The sequence below is a fragment of the Schistocerca piceifrons genome, chromosome 1, assembly GCF_021461385.2.
Source record: "Schistocerca piceifrons isolate TAMUIC-IGC-003096 chromosome 1, iqSchPice1.1, whole genome shotgun sequence".
Taxonomy (NCBI): Eukaryota; Metazoa; Arthropoda; class Insecta; order Orthoptera; family Acrididae; genus Schistocerca; species Schistocerca piceifrons.
The window spans coordinates 767,716,315-767,732,845 of record NC_060138.1 but is presented as its reverse complement, the minus strand read 5'-3'; the positions used below and the strand labels follow the sequence as shown (position 1 = coordinate 767,732,845).

The 16,531-nt window shown below is 44.0% G+C and overlaps 1 protein-coding gene across 1 annotated transcript in view; it reads right to left on the bottom strand.

The window, feature by feature from the left end:
• LOC124711425 (tenascin-like) overlaps nt 1–16,531 on the bottom strand; it is a 161,473-nt gene that overhangs the window by 31,784 nt on the left and 113,158 nt on the right. Inside the window, exon 7 of the mRNA XM_047241493.1 lies at nt 8,166–8,312. Coding sequence (XP_047097449.1) covers nt 8,166–8,312 — 147 coding nt within the window. The remainder of the gene's footprint in view (nt 1–8,165; nt 8,313–16,531) is intronic.

Here is a 16,531-nt window from a genome sequence, read left to right as displayed (position 1 = left end):
TGACAAAAATAACAGCATGGCGTATGCACATACGCAGATGGCGGTAGCATTGCCAATGCAATGTATAAAATGACAGTGCATTAGGGGCACCGTCATTCGTACTCATGTGCTTCAGGTGAAATGGTTTCCGGCATGATTATTACCGCACGACGGGAATTATCAGATTTTGAAAGCGATGTGGTAGTTGGAGTTAGTTGCGTACGACATTACATACCGTAAATCATTAGGAAATTCAATATTTCGCGATGCACAGTGTAAAGAGTGCGCCGAGAATAGCAAATTTCAGGCATCACCTCTCACGACGGATAACGCAGTGGCCGAAGGGCTTCACTTAACGACCGACAGCAGCGGCGTTTGCGTAGAGTTGTCAGTGCTACCTGACAAACAACACTACATGAAGTAACCGCAGAAATCAATGTGGGACGTACGACGGACGGATCCGTTAGGACGGTGCGGCGAAATCCGGCGTTAATGGGCTGTGACGCAAGTGCCTTTGTTAACAGCATGGCATCGCCTGCAGTGCCTCTCCTAGGCTCATTACCTTACCGGTTGGACGGCTGGATCACCGTGGCCTGGTCAGACGAACCCCGGTTTCAGTTGGTAAGAGCTGATGGTAGGGTTCGAGTGTGGGACGACCACATGATGAACCTGAACTCAAGTTGTCAACAAGGCACTTTGCAATCTGGTGTGGCTCCAGAATGGTGCGGGCTGTGTTTACATGGAACGGACTGCGTCCTCTGGTCCAACAGAACCTATAATGGTTATGTTCAGCTACCTGGAGACAATTTGTAGCTATTGTTGGTATTCATGAACCCAAACAACACTGGGAATTTTATGTATGACAATGCGCCATGCCACCGCCCCACAATTGTTCGCAATTGGTTTGAAGAACATTCTGGACAGTACGAGCGACCCAGATCGTCCAACATGAATTCCATCGAACATTTATGAGACATAATCGAGAAGTGGGGTCGTGCACGAAATCCAGCACCAGCAAACACTTCCGCAATTATGGGCAGCTATAAAGGCAGTATGGGAAGTATTTCTGCAGGGGACTTCCAACGACATGTTGAGTCCATGCTATATCGAGCTGCTGCACTACGCCGAGCAAAAGGAGGTCGGACACGGTATAAGGAGGTACCCCGTGACTTCTGTCACCTCAGCGTAGTCCGCGCTTGCTGCTGGAAGCGGTGGGCTAGCGGCAAGCGTTGGTCTCTGTGGCTTCGACGCTCTGTAGCGTGATTTTACGATGTTCCTATACTCAGTTTGTTTCTGAAGACACCCTCAAATATCTCGAAGTCTCTCTGTACAGCTTTGTTTCACTCTGTATATAAATCATCTTCCATTTTGTTCTGATAATGTGGAAACAATTGGTTTCGCTGATTACTAAAGAGCTGCACAGCCACTGAATCAGATCGGGCTACGGAGGAAAATATCAGCGATAAACAAATAGGAATCTTTGAATATTTGACATTGTATTATAATTTACTTAATTCGAAATTTTAATAAGCCGTGGAGAGTTGAAGGTAAAATATTTGAGCTGAAAACGTTACGTACCGGAAATGAGAAAGAATTTAGGGCTGAGGGGAATGTGAAATCTTAGTGCAAGCTTAATTCAGAAACACACTTGAAATATTATGCAGACTAAGGACTTTGCCCTAACTTTGATAGCCCGTTTTAGCTGGCAAACGCCGGCATGCATGATGCTGACGTCGAGCAGAAGTTAAGTTTGCAAACACTATAGCAGGTTATAATGAAATCTGCCATTGAGTGAAAGTTTTAAAACTGTTCCCTTGATGAAAATCGATTTTAGTACATTATTTTCCAATGGAAGTTCTATAGACATTGTTCCATTGTGTGAGAAATGTACCACTAGAAATTCGGAGCAAAAATGACTTCAAGGACAAAATAATTCCTCATTGAGCTCACGGTAACAGAGACAGACGCATGGAACAGGCTAACGTTCGTTATGATGGGAAACTTGTAAATAAGAAAATCAGACCACAAATGAAATTATTCTAAACGAGCCGATTGAAATCAGCCAAAGTGATGTGTGGTATCGCAGCTGTCGCAATATATTCGTCACGCCGTATCCAGACCGCTTCTCAATATTTGCAAATGAAATTAACTGCACGATAAAGAGGGAGCGACGATGAGTGAGTATGTCAAAAACATCCAGCGTAGGGCACTTTTCGCTCTTATGGTAAGTTTAAGTTGAAACTGAAATTGATGTCGAAATCATTTTATTGGACGTCATAGCCTTAAAATTTAGGACCTTTACCACCGTTCTAAATATCCGTTTCTTGTATTTTTTATTTTTAACAAATTATGATATCACTATAAATCTGTTTTCAGTAAATCGAAGAAACATAAACAGTTTTGTTTTTGTAACTCGAAAGGTGTAGAAATTTGCACCACATGTATAACTGCGAAAGTGTGTGATTCGAGGGGAGGAGGGAACAGAAGAATAAGCCTACGAAACAGTTCATCTACATCTACATCTACATGGATACCTGCACATTTAAGTGTCTGGCAGAGGATTTCCGAGGGAACTAAAGAATAAGCCTTACGAAACAGTTTCCAAGCGATCATTGCGAAGAGAACTGTGCTGATTGGACGTTTGAAGGCGTGTACCTCTCAGATCGTCATTGCACACGCAAGCATATAAAGCTAAGTGGGCCAAACAATAAGGAAATTAAATAGTAGGTGACGGGGGACGTGTAGTGTGTGGTCGATGAGTCAAAATTTTGAGACTTTTCAAATGCTGCGAGCCATAAAATTCGTATCGTTAAACTCCCAATCTTAATCTCATATAAAATGTCTACTTTGAATGTAGCAATCGACATCCCGGCAATCTGGTGACTCTACGGTATCTAATCATCAGTTAGTTAGATACGCCATACGTGAAGAAACTCGTGGACCCTGTTCCTCCCTGAAATGAGGTCTTTATGAGGACCTAAGGCTGCGTTACACGACATAAGCGTCACGTCTGCCAGGAGCGGGAATGTTCTTGTCCGGTGCGTGTGTTCAATGCCATGTTGCTGCACCGCATGTTTTGTGATATCCTTGGACCCTCCTCGGCATGTTGTCCTTAATGTGGTCGATACGTTGCTGCTCAAGTTTGTTCTGTACTACAATGGCGGTCTCCCTGAAGTCATCCAGGTGCGAGGAGGTTCCAGGAATGATGGATCAGTTGCTCGCCAACCGATACAGAGTGCCATTTCAATCGGTTGATTCCTGATACGTGGACAAAAGTGTAGGCGAGATGGCAGCGATGTTATCGTGCACTATCATCTTTAACCCTGTGAGTGGCTTCGGCTACTGCATGACATGGCCATTTTATTGTCTTTTTTTGAGTACCAGTGCCATCGAAGCTACTGCAAGACAGACACATGTATGGTACACTGAGTACCCCTGCGAGTGTAGTGCATTGTAGCGGACACTTGGAACGTTCAAAGTAACAGTCGGCTCGGAGATGTGTTACGTAATTGTAGGAGATAATGACATCTGGTTTTTTATACAGTAATCATACTGAGGAGATAACTGACGGTGGCGGTAAATATATCTAAAGTTGTTGTTGAGTAAATTTGAATTTGTACTATCGCTTTTATGAGTGGTTTCGAAATGAAACCACGGGAGCAGTAAATACTTTTGATAGAAATTTATTTAATTTGAGGCCCATTTTTGCTTGTTATTTAGGACAACAATTTGTTTTAGGCATTTTAGTTTATGGAAGTTTAGATATGTGAAATTGTGTTTAGGAAGAATGCGAAATTGTTTTCAAATTTATCTCGTAAAAGGATTGGCTGTTGAAAACTGTTTGTCCGGGTGGCTCCAAAGTGAGACCACAACCTTAAAACAATTGACTGTTTAGTTTCTGCTAATTTCTTCTTGAATTCGAAGCGTACTATGATCATAAATATCAATTATGTGAAAAAAATATAATTACGTTTTCTTATGTTATTGGGACTCAAAGGGTTAAAAGACGAACCCATCACCAAAACGTTCACTGTAGGACACGAAAATAGGTTAAAGAATCCTATAGCAATACTGGACGGCCCTCGAATTACCGTCGATAGCAAAGAGAGGTGTCGAACATGTTTTCATTAAAGTGGCTCAGAATATGGTTGACCCACTTCCTTGTTAAACTCAGCACTGCATCCCTCCTCTCTTGTATGACAGTCATTGCGGGTGAGACAAATCTTGCACCCTTCGATGAAGAGAATTCAAAGCCATTGATCCGTGTTCAGTTTCAGACGTTTTGTTGGCCACTTTCTTGGCGCAGTTGCCTCGGAAGAGGCAGCGCACACGGGACATCTACGAGGCATGATTTTCAGGTATGTGGTGGCATTGTTGACCGAGAGCAGCCGCGAGTCGATCTTCTATGTTTTCTGTCTGAAGTAAGTGGCCGAATATGTCAAAGACATAAATGTAGCATACGTCAGTATGGCGGGCAACTTAAGGTGCTGACAGCCCGTTTCCTTGCGAAGCGGCAAAGTGCGCACCGTCTTATGTAGATATGATTCGTCGAGGCATGTTGATAGACTGATCACCGCCATGTCCCTTAGTGGCTCTACCAAGCAAGAATGCAGGATTGTTTTTACCTCCACCATCGATACTGTGTGGTTACAGAGTACTGAATGGCAGCTAGCTCTAAATGTGAAAAAAATGTAAGTTAATGCGGATGAGCAGGAAGATCAAACATGTAATGGTCGATTACAGTATTACTAGTGTTCTGCTTAACACAGTGTAGTCGTTTAAATATCTGGGCGTAACGTTGGAAAGCGATACGCAATACATTGAAGACCAAAAGAAACTGTTATAGGTATGCGTATTCAAATACAGAGATATGTAAACAGGCAAGAAACGGCGCTGCGGTTAGAAATGCCTATACAGACAACAAGAATGTGGTGCAATTGTTAGATCGGTTACTGCTGCTACAATGGCAGGTTATCAAGATTTAATTGAGTTTGAACGTGGTGTTGCGCACGAGCGATGGTAGACAGCATCGCCGAGGTAGTACTGAAGTGGCGATTTTTCCCTACGACCACATCACGCATGTATCGTGAATATCAGGAATCTTGTAAAACATCAAATCTCCGACATCGCTGCGGCCGGAAAAAGATCCTGCAAGAATGGGACGGCTGAAGAGAAACGTTCAACGTGACAGAAGTGCAGCCCTTCCGTAAGTTGCTACAGATTTCAATGCTGGGCCAGCAACAAGCGTCAGCGTGCGAACCATTCAACGAAATATCATCAATATGGGCTTTCGGAGCAGAAGGCCCACTCGTGTACCCTTGATGACTTCACGACACAAAGCTTTACGCCTCACCTGGGCCTATCAACACCGACATTGGAGAGTTGATGACTGGAAACATGTTGCATGGTAGGACGAATCTCGGTTCAAATTGTATCAAGCGGATTGATGTGTACGGGTATGGAGACAACCTCATGAATACCTGGACCCTGCATATCATCAGGGGACTGTTCAAGCTGGTGGAAGCTCTGTAATGGTGGGTGGTGTGTGCATTTGGAGTGATACGGGGCTCCTGATACGCCTACATACGACTCCGACAGGTGACACGTACGCAAGCAGCCTGTCTGATCGCCTGCACCCATTCATGTCCATTCCGCCTTCCGACGGACTTCGGAATTCCACCAGTACAATGTGACACCCAACACGTCCAGAATTGCTGCAGATTGGCTTCAGGAATACTCTTCTGAGTTTGAACACTTCCGCTGGTCACCAAAACTTCCCAGACATAACATTATTGAGCATATCTGGGATGCCTTCCAACGTACTGTTCAAAAGAGATCTCCACGCTCTCGTACTCTTAAGGATTTACGAACAGCCCTGCAGCATTCATGATGTCAGTTCCCTCCGACACTACTTCAGACAGTCGAGTCCATGCCATGTCTTGTTGTGGTATTTCTACGTGCTCGACGGGGCCCTACACAATATTAGGCAACTGTACCAGTTTCTTTGGCTCTTCAGTGTAGAACGAGTATAGGGTAGGCGAATGGTCGACTTTGGTTTATTCAGAATATTTTAAGAAAGAGTGATTCACCTGTAATGGAGCTCAAATATAGAGCGCTGGTGTGACCTACTCCTTATTACTACTCGGGTGTTTGGGATCCATACTAGGTCGGATTGAAGGAAGATATCGAGCCAATTCAGAGGTGGGCTCAAAAAATGTGTGTCAAATGTTATGGGACTTAACTGCTAAGGTCATCGGTCCCTAAGCTTACACACTACTTAACCTAGATTACCCTAAGGACAAACACACACACCCATGTCCGAGGGAGGACTCGAACCTCCGCCGGGACCAGCCTCACAGTCCGTGACTGCAGCGCCTCAGACCGCTCGGCTAATCTCGCGCGGCAGAGGTGGGGTGCTAGATTTGTTAGCGTTAGATTCGAACAACCGTAAGTGTTACCGAGATGCTTTGGAAACTCAAATGGGAATCGCTGGAGGAAAAGGGTCGTTCATTTCGAGAAAGGCTATTGCGAAAATTTAGAGAACCAGCGTTTTAAGCTGACTGCAGAACGATTCTACTACCGCCAACGTACACTGCGCGTGAGGACCGCGAAGATAAGATCCGAGAAATTAGGGCTCGAACGGAGGCATATAGCCAGTCGTTTATCCCACGCTGTGTATGCAAGTGGAACAGGAAAGGAAATGACTAGTAGTGGTACAGGGTACCCTCCGCCAAACAACTACGGTGCCTCGCGGAGTATCTATGTAGATGTAGAAGTACTGAAAAAGAGGTATAAAATAAACTAACCTTGGAAGTCGTTAAGGTATTGCAAGCCTTAGTTTGAGCACTTTAATGGGGGATGTACGTTAGCTTACTGATTAGATAGTCAGCTAAAGCAGGGGCAGTCAATCTATTTTGCCTCAATTAGAAGTACTGATAGCCTTGGGAGAGCCAGCCCTGGAAAAACTCTATCATCTGGTGAGCAAGATGTATGAGACAGGCAAAATACCCTCAGACTTCAAGAAGAATATATTAATTCCAATCCCAAAGAAGTCAGGTGTTGACAGATATGAAAATTACCGAACTATCAGTTTAATAAGCCACGGCTGCAAAATACAAACGCGAATTCTTTACAGACGAATGGAAAAACTGGTAGAAGCCGACGTCGGGGAAGATGAGTTTGAATTCCGTAGAAATGTTCAAACACGTGAGTAAATACTGACCCAACGACTTATCTTAGAAAATAGATTAAGGAAAGGCAAACCTACGTTTCAAGCATTTGTAGACTTAGAGAAAGCTTTTGTCAATGTTGACTGGAATACTCTCTTTCAAATTCTGCAGGTGGCAGGGGTAAAATACAGGGAGCGAAAAGCTATTTACAATTTGTACAGAAACCAGATCGCAGTTATAAGAGTCGAAGGGCATGAAAGGGAAGCAGTGGTTGGGAAGGGAGTGAGACAGGGTTGTAGCCTCTCCCGGATGTTATTCAATCTGTATATTGAGCAAGCAAGAAGGGATCGGTTGGTAGGACATGTTCTGAGGCACCAAGGGATCACCAATTTAGTATTGGAGGGCAGCGTGGAGGGTAAAAATCGTAGAGGTAGACCAAGAGATGAATACACTAAGCAGATTCAGAAGGATGTAGGCTGCAGTACGTACTGGGAGATGAAGCAGCTTGCACAGGATAGAGTAGCATGGAGAGCTGCATAAAACCAGTCTCAGGACTGAAGACCACAACAACAACAACTTATGAAATCATTAGGAGAAAATTTTTTGAAAACTTAATGAAAATATTTTGAAACCCAGTACCGCTTATCACTGACTATTAATGGTGAAACATCCACTAGTGGGCGGTAGAGACCAGGTTGACTACCACTGAGCGGAAGACTATAGTGGCGCACTGAAGCGGGTCGCTTCTTATTCGCAGCGCCCTCGCCCTGCATCGGCGCAGCTGCGGCCAGCAGCGAGTTGGTTTGTTTGGGGAAGGAGACTAGACAACGAGGTCATCGGTCTCATTGGATTAGGGAAGGACGGGGAAGGAAGTCGGCCGTGCCCTTTCAAAGGAACCATCCCAGCATTTGCCTGGAGCGATTTAGGGAAATCACGGAAAACCTAAATCAGGATGACCGGACGCGGGATTGAACCGTCGTCCTCCCGAATGCGAGTCCAGTAGCAGCGAGTACTTACGCAGCGTGCGGTAGCAGGTGTAGTTGTAGTAGTGTGCTGTCGGGTCGCAGACGCAGCGCCCGTTCGTGGAGTTGCAGCTCCCCAGGCTGCCCATCGCCTCGGAACACTCCCAGCTCTGCTCGCAGCTGGCGTTGTACGCCGCAGCCTCTGTAACAAACCACAGTCCCGAGGTGTGGACCAAATGTTTTCTTAACATAGTGCTTCTCAAATGGCTCTGAGCACTATGGGACTTAATATCTGAGGTCATCAGTCCCCTAGAACTTAGAACTACTTAAACCTAACTAACCTAAGGACATCACACACATCCATGCCCGAGGCAGGATTCGAACCTGCGACCGTAGCAGCAGCGCGGTTCCGGACTGAAGCGCCTAGAACCGCTCGGCCACAGCGACCGGCAGTGCTTCTCAACCTTCCAATTACGTGTTATACACTGCGTCACAAAAAAAGTGAGGCACCCAGAGGACATGGTCGGATATCATTGTGACTTCTTACACACACGCACCATCGGGGGGTATGTAAATGGTTACAGCTGCAATTCTCTGTGACAGCTATAACAGCCACCATAGAACATTAGTGTTATTCATGTTTAGTGTTGTTGCCAGGCCCTGTAAAGTATGTAAGAGGCGTTAACTGCGTCAGATTTTGAGTGATCACTGTGAAGCACATGGAGATGCTACTTACTCGCGAGACTGCGTTATCATCACCAAAGTATGAAAGTGTTCGCATTGTGCGTCCAAATCTGTGGGGCCTTCAGAGGTGACAGTGGTCCGATGTCGACTGCATGGGAACCACTTGGATGATGTCGTCCAGGATACCGAGCAGCATACATAGCACACGCCCGTCGGGCATTTTGATCACAATAGCCATACATCAACACGATATCGACCTCTTCCGCAATTGGTAAACGGTCCATTTTAACACGGGTAATGTATCACGAAGCAAATACCGTCCGCACTGGCAGAATATTACGTGATACCACGTACTTACACGTTTGTGACTATTACAGCGCCATCTATCACAAAGCGAAAAAAGTGGTCCAACTAAACCATTCATATTTCATTACGTACTACACGAATATGTAATAAAAAATGGGGGTTCCTATTTTAAAAAAACGCAGTTGATATCCATTTGACCTAAGGCAGTGCCATCTAGCGGGCCAACCATAGCGCCATCTCGTTTTCCCCTTCAAGCTAGACGAGTTTCGCTCTTTGTAGTTTTTTTCGTTTGATGCTTATTTCGTGATATATTTGGCCCGGTCACTATCAATGGACCACCCTGTATACCTGTCTGTAAGCATTGACACTGCTAAAGGTTTAATGAGTGACTTGCGTTACTCGATATATTTTGATCACCCTGAATTATGTACAAGCATTTAAAGTTGGTTATAAGACATCTTGTAGTATACCATGAGCTGCATTCAAAAGTATTTAATTAGCAATTAACTTTTTAATACAGCTCGGCGTGTACAACAAGTACCTTTTAACAAATGGATACAAGCTGCAGAGAACCCAGCATACAATATTGTCATATCTGAATTGTTATCAGTTGTACTGGTGATGGAGTTGCGGTGTGTGGCCAAGAATTTATGGACACTCCACTTAAAGTGCTCCATACGGCATCACGCTACGCGATAAGTGGGATGGAAGTGTGACCATTACTGCTAGACTGCACGTGGCAGCACTACATATATAGATGATCTATTCGTCATATCGAAACCAGTCATCATGAATTAAAAAAGTAGTGATCTGCACACTGTTTTTCATCCATTCTCATGACAACATTTAAGCGTATGGGGTTCCAGTTTCGACTTGATGGAGTATCGACAGTTTATAGATAAAATATCTGATCAAATGTTATCATACAAGTTTTCTGAAGCGGCCGTTCAGTCTTTTAGAACGAATACCGATCAGCAGTGAGGAGTGTGTCATAGTTACTGGGATAGACGACTGAAAACCGGCAAAGTGTGTTTCATAATCAAGACTTTGGGCGACTTCTCTCAAAAATCCGTTTAATCATGATGTTCAGACTTGGTGATGTTTATTGTGCCGGCAAATTTCTCTCTTATACCTCGTAATCGACTATCCTGGGACTTGGTTTCGAGTATTACACTTGCATTTCGTGTAGTCACTGTTTTGCGATCAAAGAATTAGCCGTGTACCACGACTCAACAGTAAAGACGACAAAAAGAATTTTGTCACATGTAACATATAATATAGGGTGTGAAATGGCAGCACTGTTTCGCAAGTTGGCTACACTGAATTTTATCGTAAAGTTGAGTACGGCTGTGTGTTCGTGCGTCGGTCGTTGAGAGAAGCTCGTATTATTGAGTTGTTACAGAAATGAGGCTGTTGGCATAAGAACAACCATTTGATATTGTGGAGCATTATATAAAGATAGGCTCCGTCAATGAGTGTAAAGAAGTGTTCCAAGCGAAGTATCCTGGCAGGAAAGTCCCCATTATCAGCACTGTTCAAGATCTGCACAAAAAATGGAGGGTTGTAGGAGCCTTTCAGAACTTGCAGAGGAATAGGCGACCGCCAGTGAGTATCCTTGAAGCCACAGACAGAATTCCCATAGACCTTACAGGAGGTCCCCGCAAGTCGATAAGGAGGTTATCACCACAGGTTGGTGTATCTCGTACATGGTGTCATAGTGTACTAAAAGAAATGAAATTAAAAGCCTATTGTGTGATTGTGTTGTAAGAGTTGAAATTTGAGGATCAAGAAGAAAAAAAAGAGTCAATTACTGTTATCTGGCTGTTTCCATCAGTTGCTAACGGTTACTTGGACTCGTTGGTTTACTTCATGTCAGATGAGGCCTGGTTTCATTTGTAAGGTGTAAGGGTTGAAATGCGCATGATGGTCAGTTGGAGTTGATGATACACACTCCTACTGCTGATCTGACATTCCAAGATCGTGTGTGTTTGTGTTTACAGGAATGTATATATAAGGTTGAGAACTGAATTGCTAAAAACTAGGTTCAAGTAATAATACTTATAGTATAAAGTATATTAGGTGGTGTTTGGGTTAGTGTGGTAATTTATGTTGGAGATATTCTGGGGGCGCCAGACGGCTGCTCGTGACGTCAGAGCAGGCAGGACTCAAAATCTGCAGGGCAGTGCGGCGTGTCATGGAACTCCATTGATGGCGAAGTTCTGTGATCGTGGGACTTGGTAACTATGGAGATCAGTAGAAAACACAGAACTGGACATGACTCTGAAGCATTATGAAAACGTGTTATGGATTTTAAGAAATTGTAGTCGATCAGAAGTCATATTTGTAATTGCAATAATAAACCCTTGTTTGTGAACCTACCAGCGCCGGTTACTACGTAACAGTAGTTATTTCACAGGAGGAGGCTAGCGGAAGACGGGGTCCCTCTGAAACGAGTCAGAAGATCGTATCAAGAAGGAGAGGATGCTCGCAAAGGTTATGTTAACTGCCAGAATTGCTGATACTGGTCGCAGGACAACCCACATGCTCTACATGAAGAACCTCTACACTCAGAGAAGATAGGTGTCTGGTACGCGTTGTCCGGAACACTTGACTGGTCCCTTATTTTTCAGTTACATCTTAAACAGAGAGAGATATCTAGAGATCTTTGACTCTTTCTATGCACAATTAACAAATACCAAAAAAACTACGTGCAATATTCCAACAAAAAGGAGAAACCGTTCAAATATCTTACCACAGAATTGCCCAAATCACGAACGTGTTTCCTGAAGACAGTTGTCAATAGAGGCTTCTGGACTCTTTAAGTCCCTGGACTTAACTCATGTGATTTTTATTTATGGGGCGGACAAAAAAGCAAAACGCATGGTGGCAATCCTCGCATAATAGACGATCTTAAAGGGAATATTACTAGAGAAATTAAAAACAACAAACCTGCAGAACTACAGCGTGTTGCTGATAACGTCATCACACGAAGTCAGCGATGACTGGAGGCTCATGGCCACCCCTTCCAGTATCTCTTATAAACAGGTAACTACATGTTTTTAACACTATTATCTGTAATATTTTAAACATAGCTGCACAACAGCAACGGTTTCACGTAATAAAATTATAAACAGCCGACCAGTTGCAATGGTTAAAGAAATTCTTTACCTAGGTTTAGACAAATATAAATTTGTCTTCTTCAGAAGGTAGCAATTTTACATTAGTAAGGACTAACGTACCATCGCCGTTTTTACAATTGTCGGCATGGATCCATGTGTCAAAAATAAAATATAGCCCTAGAATTAGGGTTTGTCACGTGAATATAAAATAGCTCATGGATCTTGCAGCGCTCACAACCGAACTTTGTTGCAGACTTCGATGTCTCAACATCTCCGACGAACTGTGTGTTCGTTATCGTTTAAATTAGAAATATTGTGAGGTACACCCAGTGACTCCGAGTGAAATGTCAAGTAATAATAATTACGCTAAAACTCTAGCTCCCTAATCTCATCTTTCACTTACGTCATACTTACCTTTACTACTATTGGAAAATCGTATCGTTGATTTGTCAGAGAAAAATTTAAAATGAGTAATATTGTCAGGTTCTCTTGTTAAAATTATGATTGAGACTGATCAGTAATGGCAACTCAATAATTTAGCTATTCTGTTCCATAAATAATCAGATACAATTACCATTATTACAGTCCAACTGAAGTAACTTCTGCCTTTCTTCTTCATATTCGTCTTCCTTTTATCCATTATTGGTTGTTGGCGACCACACGATGCATTATTAACTGCAATCCACAGTGCTTGATTGGCACTTGGAAATCCTTTTCTTCTTTTACCCTCAATCTTCCCTTCTCTTATCTACTCTAGATATACATGTTTCGCTATTCGAGAGCTAATTTCGTCCCAGGTACACTGTTTTTTATGCGTTGTTAACATTTCTCGCCATCTGCGTATTATTCACAATTTTTCGGTATTGGTTATTTCTGCTGTCCATGGTATTTTGAGCATTCTGCGATTAATCCAATTTCACAGATGTTTAAGTCTATACTCGGGAGAATTTTCTTAAATTTTATACAAGTGTTGCGGGCTTTCTGTATTCGACTGTTGTTTGTACATTCATGTAACTTCCAAATTACTTACAGGGAGGCAATCGAAATCGCTAAACACCCTAATAATTTCAACCGTAAGGAGGAGGGTGTGAAATTAAACGGCATATGGATGCCGGTGTTAAAGAAGATGTGTACCACCCGCCCACTACTGGGTGATGGCAACGGCGATCGACGGCGACGGATAGCGGCCAATTGCACTGACATTTTCAAAACACGTGACGTCACGCCGCGGCGTGGGAGCGCGCGGACACGGAATTTAGCGGCAGTCAGTAGCGAGCCAGTGGGTGTGTTGGACCTTCCATTGAGCTACGGACCCCCTTGAAAATGTCTCCCGCAGTCGGAGACGAAACGTTGGGAATCGACACAGAATTCGTCAACCGACCACGGCATAACAGCCCGGATAATTATAATGGACATGATATTTCCTGCCGTGAAAGTCTACAATTTAGTATCAGACGCCTCTACGGGGAGGAGATGTCAAGAGAAGTGCGACGCCTGGAAGGACTCCAGAAGAAGAGAGTGCAGCTTTTGTGTTCCCTCACATTCCTGTCTCGTTGCAGAGCCGTCGGCGTTATACCGAAGTTTCCGAAGATAAAGCGACTGTTCTATTCGGGGAAGGCACAACGCATTTTCAAACGGACTGAGGAGGCCTTACTACGAGAGCGCATTCAGCAGACCCGACGGGACTTGGCAAGCACAAACTGTAAGTTAATGTCTCTCCGTATTACGATCAGTAATAAACTGTGCAGCGGTGACTGGGATTAAATTGATAGACTACTGCATTATACCATGGGGAAGCGTATGTTGACAACGTCTGGTAGACAGAAGAAGAAGTTTGATATTTTGCTACCTAATCAGACTGTTCGGCATTTAGACGTTTCCCGGACCGTTATCAATTTGTTCAAACGTTCGTTATCTGACGATGAGACATTTGTGCTTGCCAAGGGAGGAAATTTTTCTGTTAGTCCGCGTTTTGTGAGCACGGAAGAAATTATAGCGAGTGTAGAAGCAGGAATTCGCAGTGTGGATTCTGTAACAGCTGAAGAAATCCGTATAGAAACAGTAAGAATATTAGCCAATGCGAAACCGCCGAAAAGTAATATAACTGTGGGTGAGAGAAGAGCTTTAAAACTCCTGAATGACGACGATAGTATTTTAGTTCTCCCAGCTGACAAAGGAAGCGCAACGGTGGTTATGGATGTGGCCGACCATCGGAGTAAAATTACTGATCTGCTGGATCCGCAAGCATATAGGAAGCTGAATAAGGACCCCACTAACAGCGTTCTCAGAACTGTGTCGCGGTTAATAAAAAAGTCCTCCATTGAAGAGAGTTTACAGAAAGGTCTCTGCAGTTCGGTTGCGCTACCACCGAGGCTTTATGGATTGCCCAAAATTCATAAAGAAAATGTGCCGTTAAGACCGATACTTAGTGCCATTGGTTCGCCCACCTACTCGTTAGCCAAGTTTTTGACTACGCTGCTAAAACCACATGTGGGCCGTTCGGACTCTTATATAAAGAATTCGACACATTTCATCAGCAGATTGAATGGCATAGTGGTCCAGCCGGAGGACATATTGGTCAGCTTCGATGTGGTATCGCTGTTTACCATGGTTCCACTTAATGATGTATTGGAACAGCTGGATCGAATTTTTCCTGCCGATATTTCAGAACTGTTTAAGTGTTGTTTGACGACCACATACTTCAAGTGGAATGAACAGTTTTATGAGCAAACGGATGGCGTGGCTATGGGAAGCCCCCTAAGTCCCGTAATTGCAAACTTCTTTATGGAGAAATTCGAAGAACAGGCTTTAGGTACTGCCAGCAAAAAACCAAATGTATGGTTCCGATACGTGGATGACATGTTTGTGCTGTGGAGACATGGTAGGGAGGAACTAAGCCGGTTCCACGACCATGTGAACAGTATAAACTCGAGAATTCAGTTTACAATGGAGGAGGAGGTGGACGCCAAGTTACATTTCCTCGATGTGCTTGTTTTTAGAAACGAAAATGGTAATTTGGGCCACTCAGTATACCGCAAACCCACGCACACGGACCGTTATTTGCACCGGGATTCGAACCACCACCCACAACAGAAGCGGGGTGTTATCAAGACGTTAGCGGACAGAGCTAGAAATATTTGTGAACCTGAGTTGCTCGACGCTGAGATGGAACATCTCCACAATGCACTAATGAAGAACGGATATTCGTCCGCCGAAATAAAACGTGCGTTGAGGCACCCACGCAGAAATCATAGTGACGTACAGGCTACTGCAAAATCTAAGGTTTTCCTGCCGTTTGTTAAAAATGTAACGGAAAGAATAGAGAGGATCTTGACGAAGCGGAATATTACCGTAATTTACAAGCCCACGAGGAAGATACAGGAATACCTTAAGCCTGCCAAGGACGCTCGCAAACCACTGGAAAAAGCTGGAGTGTATAGGATCCCATGCAGCTGTGGTGATGTTTATGTGGGTACCACTAAAAGAACTGTTTCTAAACGTTTGGAAGAGCATAAGGGAAATTGCAGAAGAGGAGAAACGGAACGATCAGCTGTTGCGGAGCATGCTTTCCAGCCAGGAAACCACAATATTCGTTTCGAGGAGACGCAAGTACTAGCGGCCACAAGTGGAAATTACGAAAGGCTCTACAGGGAGGCAATCGAAATCGCTAAACACCCTAATAATTTCAACCGAAAGGAGGAGGGTGTGAAATTAAACGGCATATGGATGCCGGTGCTAAAGAAGATGTGTACCACCCGCCAACTACTGGGTGATGGCAACGGCGATCGACGGCGACGGACAGCGGCCAATTGCACTGACATTTTCAAAACACGTGACGTCACGCCGCGGCGTGGGAGCGCGCGGACACGGAATTTAGCGGCAGTCAGTAGCGAGCCAGTGGGTGTGTTGGACCTTCCATTGAGCTACGGACCCCCTTGAAGATGTCTCCCGCAGTCGGAGACGAAATGTTGGGAATCGACACAGAATTCGTCAACCGACCACGGCATAACAGCCCGGATAATTATAATGGACATGATATTTCCTGCCGTGAAAGTCGACATTTTAATATTAAGCAAGAACGTCATTATTACTGTTCCGATTATCGATTAGATAGCGAACAGATATTGTCCAGCAGGACAGGCGACCGTTTGATTTATCAAATTAAGTCATCGGATTTTTCTGTATGTTACTCGGGATTTCATGGTATCTCTCGTTTCGTTCGGTCTTTATTGTGCGTGATTGCACTGTTTTACATACATTATTCACAATTAAAGGAAACAGAGGGTATGGAAAGTTATGTGTTAAAGTAACT